The sequence below is a fragment of the Zonotrichia leucophrys genome, chromosome 14 (assembly GCF_028769735.1).
Source record: "Zonotrichia leucophrys gambelii isolate GWCS_2022_RI chromosome 14, RI_Zleu_2.0, whole genome shotgun sequence".
Lineage (NCBI taxonomy): Eukaryota > Metazoa > Chordata > Aves > Passeriformes > Passerellidae > Zonotrichia > Zonotrichia leucophrys.
The window spans coordinates 12,631,382-12,657,119 of NC_088184.1; the positions used below are offsets into that span (position 1 = coordinate 12,631,382).

At 42.1% G+C, this 25,738-nt stretch overlaps 1 protein-coding gene across 5 annotated transcripts in view; it reads left to right on the forward strand.

Moving 5' to 3' along the window:
* Nucleotides 1-25,738, forward strand: part of SDK1 (sidekick cell adhesion molecule 1) — a 387,510-nt gene that overhangs the window by 236,946 nt on the left and 124,826 nt on the right. For all 5 annotated transcript variants that reach the window (XM_064725525.1, XM_064725524.1, XM_064725523.1 and 2 more), the window contains 7 exons: nt 4,551-4,634; nt 9,712-9,906; nt 11,094-11,210; nt 11,441-11,608; nt 13,583-13,685; nt 14,756-14,932; nt 22,723-22,859. In XM_064725525.1, coding sequence (XP_064581595.1) covers nt 4,551-4,634; nt 9,712-9,906; nt 11,094-11,210; nt 11,441-11,608; nt 13,583-13,685; nt 14,756-14,932; nt 22,723-22,859 — 981 coding nt within the window. The remainder of the gene's footprint in view (nt 1-4,550; nt 4,635-9,711; nt 9,907-11,093; nt 11,211-11,440; nt 11,609-13,582; nt 13,686-14,755; nt 14,933-22,722; nt 22,860-25,738) is intronic.

The following is a 25,738-nucleotide window of genomic DNA, read 5'->3' on the forward strand; positions in this document are numbered from 1 at the left end:
CTTCCTGCTCCAAGGAGCCTGCTGTACCTGCATCCACAATGGGGCTTCTCTCCCAGCATGGCCAGTCTGATCTTCTGTCTGGAGTTACAGACTTTATACCTACAAGGGGCTGTCAGGCTTCCAGTTCCTCTTCTTTTAGAAGATATTCACCAAATAAATTAGTTTATGGTAATGCTGGAGGAAGGCTTCCGTGTTGAAGGTTCAATTTTCCTCTTAAATATGCAGCCCTGAGTTTCTGAGAGATTCAGGAATTTCAGCTTTGGAGGAGCCCCTGGGGCTTTCTCTGTTCTTTCTGACTTTCATGTGTGTATCTAGGATTAGGTCACACATCTCCAGTGCAGCTTGAAGGGTATGTAATGGATGCTGACTGCTATCTTTTGAATGTTAAAATCAGTGACCATGTAACTCTGCACGGTGGAAGTTAGAACAGGATCAAATTTTGCAGGCTCCCAAGGGCTTTTCTGAGACACATCTTTCCAGTGATGTCTGGAGTGGAAAAAAAACCTCCAAAACCCTCAACAACTATTAAAAACACCCATTTATATTCAAATACTCTTTCCTCCCTTGCTTGTACTTGACATTTTAGTGAAGATCAGTCAAACACCAATACAATATTTGAACAATGCAGTATCTGTTTCTTTCAGCCTAATGTGAGCTGTGACCCCTCTCATTGCCACACACCGCAATGCCAGCAGGGTGAACTTGGAGTAATGGCTCCTGTCCTCTTCTAACTGTTGTGATTCTGTAATTTCCAAAAAATTTAAATGTTTGACCTGATACTGGCAAATTACTGTTATTCCTAAAAATTGCTGTGTGTGGGGACTTGTGTCTGGCACATTATAGTCTTTGGAAGACGTTATAATTTCACCACACATATTAAATTTCAACACATGATTATTGCCTACAACAATAAATGTTAAATTCATACAGTGTGATTCAAACCAAGCCTTATAAATATGCAGCGGAGTCATCTATACAGCCACCCAGAATGCCCCCTCAGAATGCCATCTGACCCCTATAAATAGTGCTGCATTTTTATGGCCTCTTTCTGACAGTCATTCACCAGGTGCAGTACAACCCAAATTCAGATACTCTGAATTTCTCCCTTGCAGTTAATGCTGGGCATTCAGGCCCTTGGGCACAAAACCTGACATGCTGATGATACATCTGACACCTCTGAAAAGTGAGGAGCTGAGGTTTCAGTTGCTCAGCACCTGTAAATGGAGCTGTTTACTCCACAGCCTGAGCTCTGTTGACTCCACAGGACCTTTAGAGCATCCATGCTGCTGGTGAATGGCACAAGGGTGTGGAAAAGCTGCATGGAAAACTCAGATTTCTTTACTTGGAGGGTGACAGAGCACTGGATGAGGCTTCTCAGAGAGGTTGTGGAGTGTCATTCTCTGGAGGTGGTAAAAACACACCTGCAGCCTGCCCTGGATGAACCAGCTTTAGCAGGGGGACTGGTCTGGGTAATTTCCAGGGGTCATTTCCAACCCCAGCCATGATGAGGTGCTGTGTGAAATCACTCTTATTTGCTTCAAAACCCCTTAGTTTATCCCTACACCAATATTCCTGGAATTCCCTCATTCCTTGCAAGGCTGATTTTCCAGGTATGTTAGACTTTACCACAGCTCTGGTGCCCATGTGCTATTCTGGATCTTCCAGAAATTCCTTATCAATCAGAAATCCCTTATCAATCAGCCTTGTCATCCCACCCAGGCTTGTCAGTTTTTGTCAGTACAGGCCATAAACTGCAGAGTTGCTCATGGAAGTTTTTCTGTATCAGTGCTTATCTTTCAAGAATGGGATCTGACTTGTCTGTGGGCAGCTGCTGTGTCTGTGTCAGGTGCAGCATTTGGCAATGCCTCCAGCTGCTGTGAACAGAGTTCAGCAGCCTTTAGTCTGGGGGAAAAGGTGAGTCTGGGCTTCAAGACTAGAAATCAAATCTGTTGGCACCAAAAGTCCTCTGGGATCTGCCTGTGGCCTTTAGATTGCATCTTTCTGCTGCTCCTGCTCTTTTTCTGTCTTGTCTGCTTCTGTTTCTCGCTGCTTCTCTCAGAAAAACTGATGTGAGTCTTCTTTTTATACCATCACATCCCGTTTGCTAAGTGACAGTTGTCACTGACTTCAGGCTCTTTGTCACATAATTCAGTGCTTGATACCTGCTCCCCCAAGCATCCCTTAATGTCACAAAGGGTGTCAAACAGCCTGTGTGGGATTTAAAGGAAGGAGCACAGGTTGCAGGTTGGGATTTTGGGAGGGACACTGGGAAAGACAGCAGTGTAAATATGCCAGGTGGAACTGCAGGAGCTGTGCAGCAGCACATAAACAGAGGTCATGGAACCACCAGCGTCTTTGAGGTCACATCAAGTTCTTTGCAGCTGGACTGCAGGCCCACAGTGAAGATAAATCTGCAAATTTATCACTGGTGTGTGAGTATGTTGCTGATCCAGGAGAAAGTTTGAGAGCTGGTGGCTGAAGGTTGCCAAGTTTAGAGATTGGCCTGTTAAGGGCAGAATCCTTTATAAAAGGAAAGGTGCAGTCAGGACCTCCCTAAGCAAATTATAAACTTCAATAACTGGAGAGACATTCACAGAAGAAGCCCAGACTTAGAAGGAAATGTCTGGATTTGTGGATATGTGTCTGGATGCCTTCCTGGCCCAGTGTTGCTTTGTCCTCACCCCACAATTGCATCAAATTGCCCTAGAATGAAAGATTCAAATTTTATTTTGAGAGATGGACATGTGGACACAGAGCACAGATAAGGACACTGGGCTGAAGGTTTGGAAATTCAAAAGTAACATCCAGAGAAATGGAGCACAAGGAAAACACCAGGCAGGGCTTGGAGGATGGTGTGAGAGGAAGGAGAGTGCTCAGAGTGAAAACATGGACTTAGATGAATTGCAGAGGACTCAGCAACTTAGCTGATCAAACATGTCAAAGTGTGTGCCATCAGTGAATTTCAATTAAATGTTCAGCTTCTCAATTTGTTGTTGAGATTAACGCATGAGATCATATGCAATAAATCACAGCTTATTATGCATGTTTATTAATAGCTTTATATTTAGGCAGTGAGGATCAATAATGTTAACACATGTATATTATTAGAATATAATAAATCAGGTTGCTTGTTTTTATTGGTTTTGCTGGGTAAACAACTATTCCAGGCTGTTTGCAACCTCCCCTCCTCCCCTGCATGGCATGCTGAAGACTAATATTGATTGGCTTTATTTGGAATGAATACAGAATTGTAATATCCATTGGTCAGACAAGACCCCAGTTCTGTACACCCAAGCAAGTATTTTATTGTAGTGAGAGGGAAGATCTGCTGGGAAAGGGGAGGTTCTGTTCTAACCTGGTGCCTCCTGATGTCACCCCACAGTGTGACAGCCGCGTTTGCCGTACTGCAGGTAGCAACAAGATTTTGCAGGATAAATTTATATGGTTTTCATTTTATTTGCTAAAATGTGATGCCCTAGCAATAACATAACTTCGTTTTTCCAGTCATGTTTGGTGAAGAGATTTGAGAGCAGGTCAGCTCAAATGACCTTGGATCTTGCAGCTTCTTATGTATTTTAAAACATACTCAATTTCCTAAAACAGAAATACAAATAACTCAGTTTCACAAGCTACTTACATTGCCTTTCTGTATTTCCTAAAACTTAGCAGTAAGTTTCGTTATGCTGCAGAAGAACTGCATTTATTATCAAGTAAAATCCTTCCAAAACCAGTACTCAGATGATAATTGCATTGAACAAACTATGACAGTCTTTAGTTACCATGATAATGACTGCAACCTTAGTGCCTCTGGGACTTTGACATGATGCTCTTCAATTTTATGCTGCATAGAAGAAAGAGTTACATGCCAGCATACTCTGCAATTTCTGCAGTCTGGTCTTTGTTTAATTAAACATCTAATATCTTTTCTTTAGCCCTAATGATAAAGTGGGGATTTTTATGATTATTACTATAACTTCAATTAAGGCATTAAATCTGTTTGCTTTCTCGAAATAAAACAGTTGAGAGGAATTTCTTTTAATTATGCTGCACTTGTCCTCTAATGTCAACTCTGTGACATGCCATGGCACTTTATTTGACGTACTTCATGCCTTGCTGAGGTGAAATGCAGTCTAGATACTGAAGCAAACTATCCTATAAAATGTACGTTGTAAATATAAACCTTTATAAACCTCTAGGGAGGGCCTTTCTAAGCAAAAAATTAACACGTTCAATGATTCAGTCCTATAAAATGAAAAGTAGCCCCTGCTCCAGGTATTAATTTGCAATGCAAACCCCTAAATCTTTACCTTCCATTGACTCCACTCTGAAATTCATGTTCAGCATAGCAAACATTGTCAGACCTTATTTTTATGATGCTTTTACTACCAAAAAAAACCCCACCTCCAAATAGAGACAAAAAAATCTGTTTGTAATCCCTTACATCAGATGCACCACCTGTGGAGAGATTCTGTGGTGAATATTTTTTAATGAGTGCCTGTTTTTCACTTTGCTGTGGCTTTGCTTGTTGACTTTTGTTTCCTTTCCCCAAGAACCTCCGTATTTCACGGCTGAACCCCAGAGTGTGATTTTGGCTGAGGTGGAGAAGGACGTGGACATCCTGTGCCAGGCCATGGGTGAGTGCACAAAAGTGTTCAAACCTGGATTGATGGTGTGTGTGTCCAGTTTGGAAGAAATCATCTTACACAAACCATCTTTGTTTTTAATGTTTAGAAGTCTCTGTTTTATTACTGATTATCACAGGTCCCATATACAACAAAGAGGGTTGGCCTTTCCCTTTGGAAAATTGGGTATTTCCTGTAATTAAGGTTAATTTGGAATAATGCTGGCATGTTGATGTTTGTCTGTGGGGAGCACAAGTCCTGCTCCTGTGGCTCTGGGATCCTGCCTGTGCTTCAGAGTCATTAGAAAAGAGATTTAAATATCTTGAGCCAGAAAATGGGTTGAGGGGACAGCACAGTTATGGAACCCATCATTTGCAATGCAAACAGTTCTTATTTTCAACAGTCACAATGCCCTTTCTTCTAAAAGTTAGGGAGCTTTTATAGTGAATAGAAATGTCAGTAACTCTGACATCTGAATGTAGTTATGAAATCTGCAGGACTATTACAGGCAGATTTTAATTGGTAGGTGGTTTAATAATATAAAAGGCTTCAAAAGTTTAGAGTTCCACCTGACTAAAATAATGTTTCGAGTTCCACAGAAATGCAATTCCCACCTATTTCAGCACTCTGGTAAGGTAGAAGATGTTGACATTATATATTTAGAGCAGGTTTCTCAAAGTCACCAAATTTCTATGTGACCCTGGCGAGGGACTGAATATTTTGTTGTCTCACTTTCCCTGGTGCTGAGTTTAAGAAGCAGCACACATAAAATGCCATGAGGTCCTTAGGGAGAAAGATCACATCCTTGATTAAAAAAGCACCCAGACCTAACGTAGCAGCTTATTTGTGTGGTGTCTTCCTCCAAATCACAGCCAATAAAGACATTTTTACTGCATGATTGTGTTATTGCCACTGTGATTTAAGCATTTTTCCTTGTGTTTTATGTAGGAAAGAGTCAGCACTGCTTTTCTAGGAGTCTTTGTAAACTGTGTGATAAGCAAGTTTGTGTGTGGCTGGTTTGGAATTTCAGAAGCCTGTGATGAGATCTCTTACAAAAAGCTCTTATGGAAATGAAGCTATCAGATGATAAGAGACAATGTCTTCTTGTTCATTAATAGCTTTTTAAGCAAAACACAGCAGGACCTGCTGTCAGTGGAGTTCCCCAGGAACCCATCTGCTGTCTCAAATAGATTTCATGAATTAAAAAAAAAGACAAACCAACCCAAAACCTGGGGGAATCAGGGAGACCTGGGGTTGACTTTAACTCTTCCTTCTATCCTCACTTTTTCTTTGAGCAATTTAGTTCCCAAGGAGGTTAATGGGACACTCATAACCATTCTCACTGGAGATATGGGAACCCTTATTAGACAAAATTAATTATTTATGTTCAACTCTTGTTGTGCACATCTGATTTGATGATAAATGTGGTGCAGGAGCATGAAAACCTGCTTCCTTGTGGATTATTTTGTTGAGTATCTGTAACACATATAAGGAGCAGGTACTAGAATTAAACATAGAGGGAATTTTGATCCATTATTACAGAAATCTAGCAATTGCCAGCACTTAAAAAGAGGGTAAATGAAGATTGCTGCCTCCTGCTCCGAGCTGGGAGAACAAAGCACTGGGGAAACTGCAGAGCTGCCCTCTACCTTTGCTGTAAATGGAAGACAGATTGTATTTCCCCTAGCCCCATCAGGTTGTGTGCACAAAGCCCATTTGCCAAGACTTCGTGCACTATGGATGTGTGAGAGACAGATTAATTTCACAGTATAAGCAGAGATTAACTGTAAATAAAATTGCAACTTGCAGCTTGCAGCTCCCTGCTCCCTGTAATGGAGTTTCAGGGTATCAGGCCACAGGAACCAGGCTCTGCTGTTTATCTTCCAGCAGTGGCTGATGCTGCCTGAATGTTCAATGGGTTTCCTTTAAATGCTCTTTCTGATTTGCTTGTGGAAAGTTTGGAGCTGCAGGCAGCGGTGGTGCTGTCTGGGGAGCACAGTTAATTGGACTTCAGTTCTGCGTGTTTAGAGAAGGAGATGGAAGAGATGCTTTGGGGGTTCCTCAGGAGCTCACTGGGATCTAGAGGAGGCAGTTAAAAATAAATAACAAAGATGACACAGTGAATATTCTGAGTCTTTCATCGAGGTTCTTAAGTGAAATTTGGCAGAGAGTCAAGCAGCTGTTTCACAGATGGAGGAGCTGAGCCTCGGGTTCCATAAGTTATTTGCCCAAGGTTACAGAAGAAGTGGCAAAGCCAGAACCAGCGTCTCTGTTTCCTGCCTTCCCTTCTCCCCCCTGACACTAGATTAATTTGTCTGTGAAAAATGAATAGTGCTGCACACAACTGAGAAATAAGGTTATTTTATTTATTTCTGCCAGTTTTTTAGGCCACTCTCACCTCCTGAGCAGCCGGATCAGGCCAATGCTGCTTGGAAAGGTAGAGTGCAAAAGGTCTTTAAAGGGTTTTCTTCTCTTCATAATTTTTTCACCGGAAGATGTTTAGAGAAGAAAAAGAACGAAATTCCTTTGTGTGGGGAGGAAAGGTTGTGGGGTGGGTAGAAGATGAGAAAAGCTGGGTTTAACCATTTTTTACAGCCAAACAGGTAGCAAAATTAGACGAGGATGTGTGTACAACTTGGAAGACAAATCTCTCTGGGAAGATCACTAAAGCCCAGATGAATGCTGCTGACAGGCATCAGAGTGCTCAGATAAGATCCTATTATTCAGACTCATAACTTTGAGTGGAGGAAGATACCCGTAACTGAAAAGTAGAGAAATAGAGATGGTAATATTCAGTTTGTCAGCTGAGTTGGTGATAGGAAGGTGTATCTCACAGTGATTATAGGATTAGAAGGTTTGCCAATACTGTTAGTAGAATGGGATTTATGGAATGACACCAGTGTTAAAGGTTTCAGTGTTCTGAATGCAGGATTTCATTATTTCCTTGGTGCCTATCAAGTCTAATGTGTGGGAAAATGGAGTTGCTATTATTTAAACTTGAAATCATTTCCGAGCTTCTCAGCATCAGGAGAACTATTCCATTTTGCATCATCTGTTTCTTCATTACTCAGTGATAATTTGTATTTGCCCAGGAGGATTTTCAAGAGATGAATAACACTCTCACCGAGAATTGTGAACATTGAAATTTACGCTAATTCTGTATATGGGCTGTTGTATGAAATTTAAATTATGCCTATTGCCAGCTCCTACATCACGTCTATTCTCTATCAGACAATGCACTTCTACATAGTGGGTTTCTTCCTGAGATGATTATCTGCATCATGAGTACATTTTATTTTATCAGCAGAACAAAAGCATCAGAGGTGATTGAAGTAAATGATACGTGTTTATAAAAGTAACAACAGCAATTGGATGTTGTTTTTCAGTCATTTCCATACATTGTTTGTACATTCCTTCCAGAGTTAATACAGTTTTGTCTGTATAAAGAGAATAAGTACACTCAGAGAAGATGTGAATGGAAGCAGAACACAGTAGTATTTAACTTTGGAAGTTTAAAAATGATAATGATGATTATATAGATCTTCCCATGGCACTTTAGCTCTCGGAACATCAAGTGACTGCCAGCATTGCAGTGAAATTCATTGTCTGCAGATGCTCAGTTCATCAGTGACATCCCATCCTCCATGCTTCAGTGACACCACTTCTCTATTTGGGCAAATTTCACCCACCCATGAATTTAAGTTTGCAGTCTCTTATCTTATTACAAGAAATTGTGTTGGCCTGAGGTTTTAAGTGAAAAGTGTTCAAAAACACCCCAAGTGCTGTGCCCAGTTCTGGAAGGACATTGAGGGGCTGGAGCATGTCCAGGGGAAGGAACAGAAAGGTCTGGAGTGTAAATCCTATGAGGAGAGGCTGAGAAAGCTGAGGGAGCTCAGCCTGGAGGAAAGGAGGAGCAGGAGGGACCTTCTGGCTCTGCACAATTCCCCTCCTGTAGCAAGATGGGGGTCAGGCTGTCCTGGGAGCAATGGGCAGGATGAGAGGAAATGGTGTTAAACTGTGCCAGGGGAGCGTCAGCTGGACATCAGGAAGCATTTATTCACAGGAAGGGCTGTCAGGTATTGGAAAGAGGTGCTCAGGGAGGTGGTGATCTTGGAGGTCTTCTCTAATCTTAATTATTCAGTGATTAACTAATTATGTAATAAAATACCTGCCTCACTTCTGATCTGTGCACCAAATCCCCAGCATTTGAGCGAGTGGGGATTTCTGGGATGTAAACATAAAATGTTGTCTGATATGAGCAGCAGGATGGGAACAGCTGTCTAAGACTCTTCTAGGCCCCTGACATCTCTTGAAGAAAAGTGAATCCTACACTATTTGTGTATAATAAATTTACAGCCACTTCATCCCAGGTGACGGGGACATGACAGCAACAAAAATATGTGTGAAATAACTGTGTCAGGGTTTGTACAACATGCACATGAAAGAAAACAGGAATAAATGGGACTGTAACTTTTATCTAGGCTAGGAATTTTATTTCTCTTTATGCCTGCTTTTTTTCAAATAGCAGGTGAAGCTTGAGACTGAATAAAAATAATAGTAATTTAAAGCCATCCTATTGTTGACAATATGTTGTTTGTACACTGGCTTAAACTATGCTGCTAAATTGGGACTCAAGTACAGCCATGTGAGCACTTCAGTTTTCATGTTTAATTTGCCATTTCCTTTGTATTCCAGCTATCTTAGCTACAGAAGCACAGAGGAATCTTATTTGGGATGGAACAGTCTTACAGACTGGCTGTGTTGCCACTCTGCTGCTGTTTAAGGAGCATGATTCTGGCTTTCAACATGAAATTGCTCCAAATCTTATTTTGTAGGAGCATGAAATATGATTGGGTGAAGAAAGTAATTTGATAACATGTTTTCTCAACATTCCCCCTTAGTATTTGCTGGTTTTATTCCCTCATGTCGTGCAATGTGTTACAACCATTGATAATGTGCGATGCAGCCTCCACTTATCTAAAGCAGCCTGGAAAAAATACAAATAATTGGCATAGAAAGACAGGAAAACAAGGATACGACCTAAAACACGCTCTGCAGAGGCTATCAGTGATTTGGTTTTGCTTGACAGGTGTGCCCATCCCCACCCTGGTGTGGTACAAGGACTCGGTGCCCCTGAGCAGGCTGGAGAACCCGCGGTACAAGGTGCTGCTGAGCGGGGGGCTGCGCATCCACGCGCTGCGGCCGCAGGACGCCGGCATCTTCCAGTGCTTCGCCAGCAACCAGGCTGGGGAGATCCACACCTACACCTACCTGGATGTCACCAGTGAGTGGGGAGCGCTGCCACGGGTGCAGGGGGGTCATCCCTGTGGAAATGTAGCCGCCACGTTTCTCAGAGCTGCTTTAGTTCAACCCGCAGAACTCTGAATTCTTGTCAAGCGTAGATGCTCCAGCTGTAAGGAACCCCAAAGTGCCCCTGTGCACAGCACAATGTGCTGAATCATCTGGAAATCTCTCCATGACATCAGGAGAGCTTGGCTTGAGGTGAACTCCCCTATTTCACATGGCAAAAAGAGATCTTAGTGAAAAGAAAAAAAATTAATCGTGAAATGCATTTATCTTTCCTTCGTTTCCTTCCAATTTCCACTCTAATGTAATTCCATTCTGAACTTGAGCTACTGCTTCATGATTGTGCATGCTATCATTTTATTTGCCTTTGTCTGCAACTGCATTTGGTCAGGGAAAAGAAAGAAAGTTCAAGTTAAAACTCTTTTTTGGCCAAAAAAGTCAGATTAAATGGTTTTGTTAATGAAGTGCATGCTTCTCTATGGAAGAATTACAAATCCTAGTAGTCTTTTAACAGTGATTATTAACAGTCATTTCTGTAATATTAAACTTCCCTTCAGGAAGCTGATTTTTAGCCCAGGAGCACTTTGCACATACTGACCAGAATTCCTGCTGGCCTAAGAAAATAAATCAGCCCCAGTTCAATATAGATCTAGGAAACTGCAGGGAAAAAAACTGCAATAAAATGCAACGGGGGGAAAATAAGAGAGAAAGAAACTTAGAAAATGTCTTGGATAAGGCTCAGGTTCTAAATTCTTTTGGCTGACATTTAAGTTTCAAAGTTAATGCCTCTCTCAAGTTGCTTTTCATCTTAAAGAACTCTGTTATGAAGATGAAGGAAAATAGTTTTGTTTATCTAGATTTCTCAAGTTCCCCCCAAACACTCATTTTGAGCTTTATCTTCCTTTTTCTTTAACCTATCTTACTTGTACAGGTACAAGCACTGATAGATTTTTATTTTCTGTGTAGGTAATAAACAGGATTAGGCAATTCCTGGGAGATGAATAAGAAAAGGTTACAGTCACTGCTGAAAGGTTTTCATGTCTTATTGTCATGTCCTTGTCCATGATCAGCTCTATAAAAGTGGATGTAAAGTAATCCACGGTAACAGTTAAAGGATCTTTCTGAGAGGTGAGGCATTGAGTTTGTTTGAATTTTTTATTCCAGACATCAAGCCAACCTTTATCCAGCCCCCAGAGGACACCACGGTCACTGAGGGGATGACTGCAGTTCTGACCTGTGAGGTTTCAGGGGCTCCACGACCTGCCATCTCCTGGAAGAAAGGTAGCCAGTTATTAACATGTAGAAGAGCTGTAATCCACATTTTCCTGTCCATTCCTGTTACTGCGATCCTGTAGATCCATTCAGTGCCTCTTTCTCTCTTCCCCTGGTCCCGTGAGCAGCGGGTTCATCATGAGCCGCTGGCCTGGACAGGATGTAACATTTTGGAAGAGCTGGAATTGCAGATCCCTGATCTGCCTGACACTAACCATGCTGCTCCCCTTGTGTTTCAGGAGAGCAGATCTTAGCCAGTGGCTCGGTGCAGATTCCTCGCTTCGTTCTCCTCGAGTCTGGAGGGCTCCAGATAACGCCCGTGTTCCTGCAGGATGCTGGCAATTACACTTGCTGTGCAGCCAACTCTGAAGGAGCTCTGAATGCTTTTGTGATGCTGACAGTGTGGAGTAAGGATAATGCTTTGTTTAAAGTCTAACTTTAATCAAGTATTAATCAGTTTTTGTTGTAGGCTCAGGAAATTTTCATTAGTAATTATGCTTTTCTCGTTAATAGCGTTACTTGTATGATTTAATAGGAATAATGTGTCTATTTTAGGAAGCCTATCACAAATACCCTTTTTGTTTGGAGAATTATGCCTATAAATCTCTATTTTGTGAAAGGAAGTGTATTTAAATAGAGCTTCAATCACAATTACAGTTTTAGTCAGGTTTTGCTTTGGTGTCTCGCATTGCAAGTCTGAGCTTTTAACTCGTAGATTTGGCTGGTTTCAGGTGGTTTCTGCCTCCAGGAGTCTGCAGGTAGCACAGAGCAGTCTGTGCTGGTACTGAGGCAGTGGCCACAGTCAAAACAGATAGGATTTTCCTCACACTTTTGTACTTTTTGTGGCTCTGGGTGCTGTTGGAAGCCAAATCAAAGTGCAGCAGATTTCACCTAATCCCTCACACTACAGACTGGTGTGGGACAGGGCATCCTATGAAATTATTTTGTTATTCACCTTTTTCCCTTGATCTCTGTATATTTATATTTCTTCTGTTGAGGAAGTGAGTCTGATCCAAGAGGTTCACCTGTGTAACTCCTAAGTGAGTTCAATTGAAGTATAACATGGTTTTTACTACTCAAGGTACAAAATAATGATCCCTGAGCAGGGACTAAGAGCAACTGAAAATAATGAAGATGATGAGGATTAATAAAGAAATGTTGTGGTTTCTCTGCTCTCCAGCACTTGAAGTACTGATTGTGCTGCTGATGTGTGGTGCATATTTGGCATTTATTAATCCCCAAACTCTGCAAGCTAAATCAGCCACATTTTTCCTTTTGAAATTAGGAATACCTGAAAACATTCCTGGCAGTAACTGTAATGTTTTTGTGTCATGTGGCCATCGTGTTTATGTCTTATTGACAATATCTAGGTGGTAGGAATTTCAGGATGCTGTAAACTGAATGATATCCAGGTGTATGGATCAATTAAAGGAGATCCTTCCTATTAATTCTCAAAGTCATGGTTCTTACAGGTATTAAAGATAGTTCCTGTTTGTTCTTGTACTGCATGAGGGGAAGAAAAGTGAATATAACCTGATTTTTGTGTAGCAACAGCATCATTATAAAGCCAGAAGTCTTACATATGTGCATCAGGAGTAATGCTAAAAATTCCATGCTATTTAGAGTCAGCTTTTGATCTTGCTGATGGTCCCTCCTTGTGCATGTATGAGATATCTCAGTAGATGCTGATTATCTCTGTAGGGACTTGGGACTTGTTAACATTATCCACATATCTTCCAAGCTCATCCTGGTTGTCTCCCTGCCTCAGCTGATGCTCTCTGCTGCTCCTCCTGTGTGTGACAAATAATGGGGATCTTTCACACCGGATCTGGTTGCTGTAGTTACAGCAATTATTGTGTTCTGAGCCTCTAGGAGGGGCTTGAGTAAGAATGTTCTGAAACATTTGAGTAAACAACATCTTTCTGATATGGAAGATTTTTCTTCCAGGAGCTCCTCCACTGCCCTGGAGTTGATGAGGTTGTAGGTTTAAGTTTACCTCTTTCTCAATACTTTACAAGTGCGTTTTCCTTTGTGCAGATTTTCCTTGGGTCTTGTTTGTGTTTTTGAGCGTGGCTCGTTTCCTGACTCAGTGTTTGCTGCCACACACTCATTGAGATTTTAGGGAGCTGCCACAGACACTTGCACAAGCCAAGGGAGAGTTTGGAGACTTTTACCATTGTTCTCCACCAGGCTGAACTCATGCCCTGAGATGCTGTACCCCACATCGTGTCACAATGTCTGTAGAGGGAGGGGAACCTTCACAGCAGAGGGTTGAAGAGCAGTGTCCCTCTTGCTTTGAATGACAAAGGCTCGGTGGCTGCTCTCGGAGTGAATAGCCGAGGCTAAAGGCTCTGATTTCACCTGAGCTGTGCTCCTTTCAGATCGCACTGCCATCGTCCGCCCTCCCGAGGACAGCACGGTGATCAAAGGAACCACGGCCACCCTGCGCTGCGAGGCCACGCACGACCCCAGAATCTCAATCAGGTTGGTGCTGGCACTTCTCCTTTGTGTGGTTTATCCCAGTTTAATTTTATAAGCTGTATGGATAGCACTAGGTGAAAAGTTTCTGGACCCCAGATTTTCACACCAAACCCCTGATTACTGCATTATAAGGTTGTACACTATATCATTAATCATATAAATCCCATCTTCCATTTCAGCCTTATGTATTATTTACAATGAGCTATGTTCCACTTCATGACTTCAATATAGCCTTCCATGATTTTACTGTCAAGGTTAATACACTATCAATAAAACCAACTTGTCAGAGGCTGATACTTAATGAGAGTAAAAGCCAAAGAGAAGGAATAGGATTTCAGAAGTGTTTACTCTGGGGTGCATAAAAGCCACACCAGAGATGCCCATGTTTGTGGAAACAACTCAATAACTTGGGCTTATAGTCTGTTCTAACCATGTAAAGGAAACCAGAATTTGTCTGGACTATTAAAATTTGCATTAGAGCATTTAGGCAAAACTCAAAACTTGAAAATAAATTTGCCATAAAAATTAATGTAGTCTGAAAGCAACATAAATGAAATAAAATGCAAGGAAGAGCTTGGAGAGTGCTTGAAGGGTGAGCTGCAGAAGGAACTTTGGAAAGAGAAATACGGGTATAAAAATTTCAGTTAGGGGAAATTGTGTCTGTGGCTCTCCACACCTCTGTGATGTGTTGGGAGGGGTTTTTGATATGTGAGCTCTTGCAAACCTTCAACAAGTTTCTGATGCTGGCAGTCCAATGTTACTGAGCTGGCCAGCACCCACCATTAACTGCAGAGTTAATGTTCTGGTGGGGGTGAACTTAAGAACTTGGATGTGTATGAGTGCTTCATCTTTTCCTTGTAAAATACATAATATCTCAGATGGAATTCCATTTTTCATTCTGATCACTTGACCTAAAACTTAAATTTGTAAAAACCACTGCTCTTGAAAGTAGCTGCAGGGGCCTGTCATTTTTAACACGTGATGACAGGAGCTGATCCCTTCCAGCAAAGTTCAAATAAATCTGTTCTGGTGTTCTTACGAGTGATCAATAACTGAGGTATTGCAACACTCAGGTACCTTTGGAAGAAGGACAGTGCTGTAATAAACCCATCCAGCAGTTCCAGGATCACAGTGGAGAAGGATGGGACCCTCCTGATCAGCCAGACGTGGTCGGGGGACATCGGGGATTACACCTGTGAGGTCATTTCTTCCGGAGGGAACGACTCCAGGGCAGCGCGGCTGGAAGTGATGTGAGTGCTCCAGCTTAAATACTCCCTACACTGCCTTTCAGACACCCTCAGGTGTTTTTCTAACATTTCACTCCAGGTGTTGTGGAGAGTCAGCAGTTCTGATTTTTTGGTGTGGGGTTTTTTTTTAAGGGAAATTAATTTAAACCTGGATCCTTCTCTCACCCCATGCTATAGGGCTTCCCCATAAAGCCCAGGTGCTGTGCTGTGATGCTAAAGTTTGAAAACAAGAAAATGTTTTCTTCCTTTTAGTAGTTTTTCTCTGTTAAACATTTATCAGAATAGCTGCTCCCTGGATGGGCATTGCTTACTCTTGCATTCTCTTTATACATCATTTTTCAGGAAAAAAAAATATTTTTATGTATCACTTTCTTTATTCCTATGGATCTTTAAAAATAAAAACAAAAAAATGTTTAAAGTGCCATTCTGCTCTGGAAAAGGATTATAAAAATGTCATTACATGGTTCCATATTTTCTATTTCTGTCATTCCACTGGGGTGAAGTGCACTTCCATTTTATTTTTATCAGTAAAAGCAACAGCTGTGGGTTTGGTACATGTGTGGAGCAGATCAAATGAAAAAAAAAAGAAGGTAATGTTTTATGTACAGTTATTTATTTATTTATTTGCTCGAGTAGTACGCACGCTTTAATTCAACTAAAATTGCATCTGTTTCTGCTGGTCATGCCTGATGTCTCTGAGAAGATGGCAATTGTGTGGTTGGCAGTGTAATGAGTTCACCTCTGAGATTTGCTGTGCAGAGGGCTGTTTGATACAGCATCATTCTGACAGTGCCAAGGCTCCATCAGATGCCCATTTTCCAAGAGCGGTCATACATTCTTTTTCTAATTAAGCACTCCTCAGCTCTCCTCCCGCAGTGCATTTTACTGCTGGTTGGAATCCAAGAGCAGAAGACAATTCAGAATATATTGCAGCTACATAACCACGCTCGCTCTTCTCTGAGGCGGTTTTTGAATGGAGGGCAGAGTAAGGACTGAAAAGAACGTTAAAGCTTGGACTTTGAAACAAAGCTATAAATATGTGCTAAACACTTCAGTAGCAGGACAGACTCCTAATGCTGAATAGCAAAAGCTGCCCAGTACAGCACAGGAATTGGATTTACTTGCAGTTCCCTACTGACCACTGAGGAGCTTCTTTTGTGGTCCACAAAATCTGGGTTAGAAGTTGGCTGGGAGAGGCTCATCCTGTGTGCCCTGCTGAGGCACCCCAGCTGTTCCAGCTGTGCTGGCTGGCTCTCCATGCACTGGGACTGCCTCTAAATCCTGCCTCTCTACTTCCTTTGATGTTTTGCTGCTGATTGCCCATCTCCTGTTTTTCCTGGAGGAATTAAAGGAATCTATCAGACCCACTCTTTCAGAGGAATCAAGTAACTGATAAGTCACTCAATAATACCTTGAATTGTGACATTTCATTTCAAAGCAGGGCTGCAGGTAGTGCAATACTGCCAGAAAACATTGCGTTTCCTTGCAGCTTTCATCATTATCGTTTGGCTCAGCAGCACAGATCTGCGAGGAAGAGAGATACACGATACAACAGGAGTGAAATGAAGAAGAAAATATGTGGAAAGGAAATGTCTGAAGTAAAGCTTAAATTAAATTCCCGCTTGTATAGGAATGACAGATCTGTAACATTCCCTGTTCTCCTGGATAATTCCCCCTTGCAGAGCATTAACAAACAGGGCATGCACATTCCCATCGATGAGCACTTACACTTCAGTGCCTTGAGTAGCACTAATGGCAGACAAATGTTCAAAGGAGGCCTCTCAACCAGTTACAGACTGGAGCAGCCACCAATGGATAACTGTGTCCCACACAGCCTTGCCTGACAACTCCAAATCTCTCCTCACCTTTTCCCCCTCCAGGAACCAGCATGTTCTTTCTCCACCTCTGTGCCCATCAAGAGGAATTATCAAAGGCACAAATAATTTTGTTACTGATTTCTGTTCAAACTGATTCAATTATTTAATCTCTGAGTGTTCCAGTTCCCAAATCTCTGAAAAGAAGGAAAGAAAACTCTCTCTTCCTTTGCCTGCCCTTGCTGGAAGTCAGGCTGGGTCAGGTACAAAGGTTGTGCTCCTTGCTGGAAGAAACTGTGTGGATAGCATGGCACAGAGACATTGGTGCTGCAGACAGGATGGATCATCTCCCTCAGCATGAAAGAAGAAATAAAATATTTGCAAAGGAAAGCCAGAAAACTAATGAAGAACTTGCTAAAGTGCAGCCAAAGGTTACCTTGCTCATCAATTTTGCACTGATGGTACTTGGGCACAGAAACTAATTGCTAGTCAAGATACTCTATTCATTCATTTGTCTTCTCTCTAAATGTGTTTATTCTCCATGTACATCACTTGATTTGATTTGCATGAGGTAAAACATTTGCGAGTGATGTTTCTATTCTGCAAGAGATAGATTTTAATTTTACACTGACTTTGTTTTTCTCCTGGTAGAATTTCTCGACTGCATATCAGAAACATTTGGTGATGAGCCCCCCGCTTCTCTTGCATCCCTGCAAGTCACAGAGTTTGATCCTGAAAGTAATTGCATGTTATGAAACATCCCAGCTTCATTTAGCTTACTTTATAGTCCTGTAAACACTAGCCTGAAATACATACAGAGGAAAAAAGGCTTGTTTCTAAAGCTGCAAAAGCTGAGTTATCACCATGTATCACTCACCTGATGGGAAACTGTGCTGATTCCAGCTCAAAGTATCCTGAGGATTCTCAGGATGTATAAAATATGCGGAATTACCACTATCTGTGCCTGATGATACCCACTGCTCAATATCAGCCTGTCTGCAGCCCGAGCTAGAGGATCTCTTTGTTGTATGAATGTGACTGCAAAGTATGGTAATGTTGCATTGTTGGAAAATCAAAGCCCTCTACAAGCCTCTGTTATGTCACAACATATAGTAAAATCTTTTAGGCTCTTTTTCTATGCAAAATATATGGGAAGGACAATGTAATACAAAAATAGGCAATTTATTCCTGGCAGCAAGTTCATCTCCTTTCTGTTCCCTTTCATCAGAGAAAAAGCTATTATTGTTCTGTCTTCTTCAAAAGCAGGAGAGGGGAGCTAACCACTTATAAAAAACCCCAGTGGGTTGCCAAGAATGCAGAGTATTGCCTTTGTCAGCCATCTATCCATGAATTTGGATACCCTTTTTACTGGACTATTTATAATTGCCACTTCTTCCAATTTCTTCCCAATACATCCTATAAAAATTATTGCTAAAATTAAAATTGGTGTGACAAATGCAGGGTAAGTGATAAAAAGGATGTCCAATTACAAATGTAACTTGATACAGATCCCACATCCCTTGGTTCCAATTGCCCATCTCGTCTCCTTTCTCCAGGGAGAGAAAGCAGAAGGAATGTCAAACCTGAAAATATATTATTCCTTCCTCGCTGGAAAGAAGGCTTCTATTTATTTTTCCAAGCTCTCTATTGAGATGTCATCCAAGACTCAAGGTTCACTGCTGAGTCTGAGTGCACTTGATACTCAAAGGAGAAATATCTCCCAGAAATGCATTTGGAAATAAAAGCCATTGTGTCTGTTTGTCATTGAAGGTATAGCAGGAATGTAGGTGTTCTGAGCAGAAAGAAAGCATAAAATTCAAACCTCTTTCCCAAGTCATCTCCAGATCTGAGCAGATTGAAATGGGAAATAAATCTGTGCACCCTGGAACTCAGCAACCCTTTAATTCCAAAAATTCCCCGTGTTACAGACCTGTGAGAGACAGAGAGCCTCAAAACTCAGGGCTGCCTTGCAGGAATTGGAGAGGATTCTTTTGCAAGAGAAACTGCAAAGTCCTGAGCAACAGTTGCCACGTTTGTTAATTTAAACCACGATAAACTTTTCGGAGCAGAGCCATCAGGGCTGAGTGCTGCATTCCCTTCCTGCCTCAGCCCTGTGCTGTTATCAGCCCTGGCAGATGAACCACCTGCTCCTGAGCAGCCCCTGCCTGCTGGACCTGACTGAGGGAGTCCATTAGAAAATAGGAGCAGGGCTTTTCAGAGACTGACAAGAAAACTTGTTTAATCTCCTGTGCCTTTTTAGTAATCCCCTCTTCAGTCACAGTCTCTCTAATTACCTGCTGTTGGACCATTTTTCTCAGAAGTCTCTCCAAACCGTGTCTGGTTTATTTTTCTTTGCAAATAGTCTGCTTTTACCTAATTTTATAAAACATTCTGTGTGTTTGCTGAGTGAATTTTTCAGCTGCCCTCTGGCAGTGATGAGCTGACTCAAAACATTAGGGTTTCTGTTTTGAGCATGTATCATCTGCAACTGGCTAATATTTCTCTCCCAGATTGTCACAATGACTTCATGTTCTTTTCTTGCAAATGCACTACTTTAATTGCTTTGTCAGAGTTCCCTCAGGTCACCTTGGTGGCAATGCCATTAACCCTGGGGTTATCTATCAATTACAGATTTTAAAGTGTCCATGCACATATTTTGCTATCACATAATATAAGTTATGGAAACTTGCCTCCATGCAACTCTTCAGCATTAGAAAAATGAGGTTTTAAGATATTCTGTATTGAAAAACTTCCATATATTTCCTACTGGGGCTTCAGTGAACAAAAGAAAGTTAATGATGGAATTACACTTTGCGTGTCTGGTCAAGGTCTGTTCAGTGCTCTGGGTGTTATTGCTCTAAACCTCATCCACTTTCTTGGTGCTGACCAGTCCTAGTCTGAGGTCCTCCTCACCCTGAGAAGGGGTTGAAATTAGAATGCTCTGCAGTAATTTCTTGGGTGTTGGAAGCAAGGAAAAGTAATCCTCTTAAAGGAAAAATAGAAGCAATGATCTCTTTGGGGAACATGAATATTCATGATGGCGGTACAGGTCTCATTTATCATCCCTTCCACAGGGTATGTGGTAGCAAATGAGAAGGAGACAAAGTGTAAGTGCATGCTCAAGTAGAAATTACTACTTTTTAATCTCTGCTTTTGCATACTGCAATGAGAGAGGTACACTCCTGTGCTGAAATGTCTTTGTAGCTTTAAATATTCATTTCTGTCCAGGTGTGTTTCTTAGGCACTTGTTCTGTCAGCCTTGAGGGGTTTAAATCTGTGAGCACCATCTGTTTCTGCTCAGTATGGACACGTTTGGGTAAAGACAAACCCAATATTTGTGATATTTGTGGATGGGGTGTCCTGGATGGAGGCAGCAGCTCACGCTACTCAATCTCTGTCTGAACAGAAAGTGCCCATTTCCCTTGTGCTGCTGCTGATTGTCCTTGTCAATCTGAGAGAAAAAGCTACTAAACCCAAATCCTAAGCAAACAAAACCTCTGGTTTTAACTCAGTCTGTGCATTTAAAAAAGAGGGCAAATGGGGAATAAAAGGGAAACTTTTTCAAAAGTCTTCTGAGTCTTGTGCGCTTGGAAAAAGAGACCGAGCTTTAAGTCTTTCTTAATTGTGTAGTCTCTGTCTTCAAGTGAGCTAATTGAGCCCTTCTATTGTATGGGACATCAAGAGTAGCAAATGCACACCTTGAAAATACCCATAATATATACAAGGAGTGCTCATTGGCTGCCCAGAAAATCAGACACATGGGGATAATCTGCTGTGAGCTCCCCCTCAGCCATTCCTCCCACACTGCTGCTTCTGTGGCCATCCAGGAGGAGCTGGAGCCACAGCCCCTCCTGAGCTCTTCCCCACAGGGACTGGTGATAAATGAAGCGGGGACTGGGACTTGAGTGAGCCATGTAGCAACACGACGTTTCACTCTTCCCTTCAGTAATTACCTTTGCCAGCTTAATCACAAAAACTTTTCCAACCAGCTTGCCTAGGACATAATGATAAATTGTGGTGGAGGTTTAATGTTTATTATAATTTAATGTTTCATTCAAAATTAAGCAGCACACTCTTGTAGTCCCTGGGTAAATGGCCGTATCTTACACCCCCACGCTTCCCAGTGACAGCCACACTCTGTCTCCCAGGTCAGCTCCCTCCTGCTTTGTTTCCAGGTCCCCCCTCTTCCCTAAATGTGTTTATCCAAAATTTCACAGTGCTCTGTTCAAAATCTACTCCCTTTGGGCCCGCACGTGATCCTTGCTGTGCCTGATGTTTGTTTTAGCCCCAAAGTGGCCATGTCTGAGCTGTCAGTGCACGCCCAGAAAGGAGTGAGAACAGTCAACTTAAACTCCTCACCATCAAGGCATCTCAAGCAAGCAATTTAATGAAGTTGAGATCTGAATCACACCCTGAGGTGTCATTCCATGTTTACTACAGAAAGAGCCTGGGGTCACCGTGCTGCTAATTTGGTTCTGCATTTAAAGTCAAATGAGATGAGACAAGGCTTTGAGTCTCAGGTTTAGCCTTAGGAAATATCAACCCCTCTTGCCTGGAGAGAGGTGGGCAGGGAAGTGCCTTCTGCTTCTGGTGCCTCATTAGCTGTGTGTTTTTCTTGCCACTCTTTGGCTCTTCCAGCAAATTTTTTTTTTTTTTTTGGTGCTAACTCCACAGTGTGTATCCATCAGAAACGCGTAAACAAAAGCATTCGCGGCTTAACAGAAAAATAATAAAACTATTGTCTGGCTCTCCATATGTTCCTCAATCTTCCAGTAGAAACAGAAATCCAGGACATATTTATTGTTCTGGCTTGGAGCCAGAGCCTGTATTTATTTTGGTGAGTGGCTGAGGAGTTGCGGTTTTTAAATAACTCTGAGCCTTCAGTGGCAAAATACATCACAGGCAGGAATTGCTGCATTTTTAATTTAAGCATGTGAGTGCCCTCGTGGCTTTCTGCTCTGGCCTGAGCTGTGGAAGGGTCACCCTCAGCCTTCCTGAGGAGAAAGGCAGATTGAATGGGTAAAACTGGCCCTCCCTGCTTTTCCTTCACTCTGAAATCCTCGTTCTCTTTAGGAATCAGGATGATAAGGAGTAAAAATCATGCTTAAGTATAATGCTGAAGGGCTTTTATCTCTTAAAATGCATCAGCATTTAAGGGTTGCAGCAGAATTTAGTGTTCTCACTTCACCATGCAGCTCCCACTTTCAGCCAATGGGTACAAATGAAATGTTTTTCCACAAATTTCCTTTATGTGTAGAAATTACACATTTTAATTGAGATGCTGTTTTATTTTTGTTTTTGAAATGTTTTATGTTGTATTTCCATGGGGTTTCTGCAGGCATTTTCACTGCATTTTCTGGTTGGGTGCTTCCAAAAAAATCCTTATTATAGGGAGGAAGGATTCTACCCATGACAGGATAAGCCTGAATCCGTGAGTAAATCAAGCTGTTCTGTAGCCTAAGAATACATATGGTAATTTTGATTAGTCGCTCTGTGTGGATAGTGTCAATGTCTTCTGCTTCCTTGAGTATGAAAAATTCCATGTTAAATCATATCTCCCATGTGTTTTACTGTTTATACGTATCACTGCTGTCACATTGTAGGACATCATTGTAAGACGGGAGAAAAAGTGAGAGAGGAAATTTATTGACCAACTTGCTCAGTCAAAAACAGGATGAAATTTGGCTTTTTGCCACATTTAGCAGCATGTCCATTAGCTGTTCTATCCATCAGCCTTGGGACTTTCAGCATAATTTTTATTATTTTCCCCAAAAAAGGATAAAATTGTGAAGAATTCTACGATGTCTTTCACTTATTTAATTGTACAATAGCTGCTGGTGGTTTTATATCCATCATCACACGGGGCTGATGTCGCCTGCCTTTAACTGCCTGTAAGACTGGAGCTGAATGAAATATAGATTAATTTTTCTGTGCTGGTTTATTTTTTTTTTCCCCTTCTCTCACCCTTTTCCTCTGCAGAGAGCTGCCTCACTCCCCTCAGAACCTGGTGGCCACGCTCAACTCCTCCTACAGCCGCAGCGTGGTGCTCTCCTGGGTGCGCCCCTTCGACGGCAACAGCCCCGTGCTCTACTACGTGGTGGAGCTCTCTGAGAACAGTAAGTCAAATACTTCTCTGCCCCATGGTGTCCTTAACCATCCCCTCTCCCCAGAGCTGCTGACAAAGTGCTGCTGCAGCTTGCTTCAGCCTGCACAAAGGGGTTTGACACTCAGGTGTTTGCACGCTGAAAGAGTGGAGTGACAGAGAGGGCTGAGATGGAGGGATTGATTTACAGGGCTTAGAAATTCCATCTCTGGTGTTGCCAGACAGACTTGAGGTACAACAGCTCATTCCTCAGTACAGCAGCAGTCAGTTTGTTCCTTCCCGTGGCTTTTCCTTCAGTTTCATGGATTTCTTAGGGCATTTAGAGCCCAAATTTCACCTAAAAGATGCAGAGATGGGGATAATTTAAGGAACTGATGGTCTGTCAAAGGAACAAACTTGGATGTCAAGAGGAACTGCTGTCTTACCTCTCTGTGGGCTCATATATTTTCTCTGCTTTCTGTAGATTATCATTTTACACCCTTGCATTAGGTAGGTGGTTGAGGATGTTTGAGTGCAATCCAAGTATCTGACTTCCTGCATTACAAACCTGGGCATTGGGAATTGCCACTTGCCAGTTTTATCATGCTGTACACCAGGCTCTCAGTCTGCAAGGTTATTCAGGGACATTGCTAATGCCTCTTTAGGAGCTGATGGAAAGATGAGGGTATATGGAAATCGGTCACCTTGGCAATACTTTCTAATCTCTATCACCCTAGGAGCTGGAAATCCAAGCTGAACAATTGATTCTTGATGAAAAAATTAAGAGCATCACTTTTTGTGACATGTTGAAATTAGTCACTGCATAACTGAATGTGAAACAGTTCTGATTTCTGATTATCTGGAGAGCAGCAGTTTGTTTTGCCACACTGAGAGCTTGAGGGGGAAACTTGAGCTTCAGATCACATACAAGCCTTTTGCTTTGCAGGCTGGAGTGCATAACTTCTCAGATGTGGAGGTCCCAGAACCAATGATCTTGACAACTGTTAAGCTAAGTGCAGGTTTCTAGTCCTAGCAGAAATGCAAAGTCGTGCTCAGGACTGCTGCCCTTAAAATAGTTCTTTTCAATCAAAGACTCTGGATCTTTTTGTAACAAATGAGTAAGAAAATCCACAATCCTGCACTCACATTCTTCCTCAACCTTTTTACCACCACCTTCCTTTTTATTTTCACTCTCCTTCCCTCCCATAGCTACAGGCCAGTAACTGCCTGGTTTTCTTCTTTTCCCTCCCCGATCTTTTGCCCAAGGGTGTTTCCCTTCTGCTCCTTGTTTCCCAGTGGCTTTGTTGATGACAAATTCGTGAAGTCCCAGTCTGGGAATATGATGGAAAGGTCCTAGAGCTGTATTTACACAGAGACAGCACAGAGGTGGCAGAACATGTGCACTTGGATCCTGCATTGACTGGGACAAGTCCCTAAAAGAAAAGGCAGCTCATTCAGTGCCAGCGGAATTATGGAATTGTTTCATTTGGAAGGGACCATGAAGATCATCTCATTCCATCATCTTTCTTTTGTCATGGAGGAGTTTGGAAGGTCTTCAAGTCCTTTCTACCAAGGATGCTTTGCAGTTGTATAGGAATGGGGTAGATGTGCCATCATTTTAGAATTAATTCACTGAAATTTGTCGAAGGCTTAGCCAAAATCAACAGTAGTTCTCTGGAAAGCATGCACACAGTCCCTGAGAACACACAGGGTCTTGTGAACCACTGCTCACTCTGTGATAGATCAAATAATTTTGGCTGCTGTCATTGCAGTCTGCCACTGAGAGGGTCTCATTGTCCCACAGCACAGGTTTGTGTCCTGCCACAGCTCAGAGCTGCAAACAGGCCAGCTGTGTTGTGAACTGAGCATCTTAACTCCCAGATATATCCCAGGTCTTGCTGTCCTTTAAATTTTTGTCTTTATTGACTTTGTTTTTATGTGCAATGTGTAAATGAGTGCCCACAGAAGCAGAACAGGGAAGAATCTGAGCCCTTGGATATTCCACTGTTGCTGTGCTCTCTTGTTCCATAGACACAGAGCAGTACAGCAATGTCAGCAGTGGCTTTGGTTTGGAACACTGACTGAAATGTCTGCACACTGACACTGGCTTGTTTTGGTTTCTATTTTCCTGAAGTGTTTGTTTTTCAGGGCTATTTTGATCTCAGCAGTGTGTGGTTAATATTTAGCTTCTCCAGACCTCCTGCTTCTCTGGAAACCATCACCTTCCCTTTGTTCCCAGCCATCCCAAGCACTGTTTGTGCACAAAGATGGCATTGGATGTTGTGTAGGTAGAGCTTGGCCTGATATGACTCTGCAGAAACTCTCTTTGCTTTTCAAAGACAGTTTCTGTTTGGGGTTTGTGCTGCAGAAGGAGTGACTGTCAGGGGGACAGGGAACACCCTCCATGAGCTCTGTCACTGTCACAGCAGAGCAATGTGCCTCCCATCCCAGTCCCCCTTCACTTTCAGATGTGAAGGAGGGACACCAGAATTAGATTTTATTTTCCAGTCCACAACGCTGTGCAGCTTTTGTTCTTAGTTCTGTGGAGTTTGAATGTTTGGAGTTTGTGTTTTGGTTATAGGTGCTGAAAAGTAGCCTTGTTGCTTTTTTTAGCTGTTTTGTTTTGGATAACTTTCTCACAGCTTTAGGACCCATGGTAGGTTTTGAAGCACTTACCATCAATGAAAACATAACAGTGTCTGCTGCAGAGAAATAGCTGAAGAGGATTCAAAATAACGAGTATAAATTTCAGGGGTTTAATTACCAGCTGCATTAGAGGGAGGCGTGTCACTCCACCTGGCATGGATTAGAACTCCTTTTCATTAATATCAATTCAGTAAAGAGATACAAAACCCTCATTTTAATTAGAGGGAAGAAAACAGTGGCAGATCGTGCACATAAATTGCTGGGAAT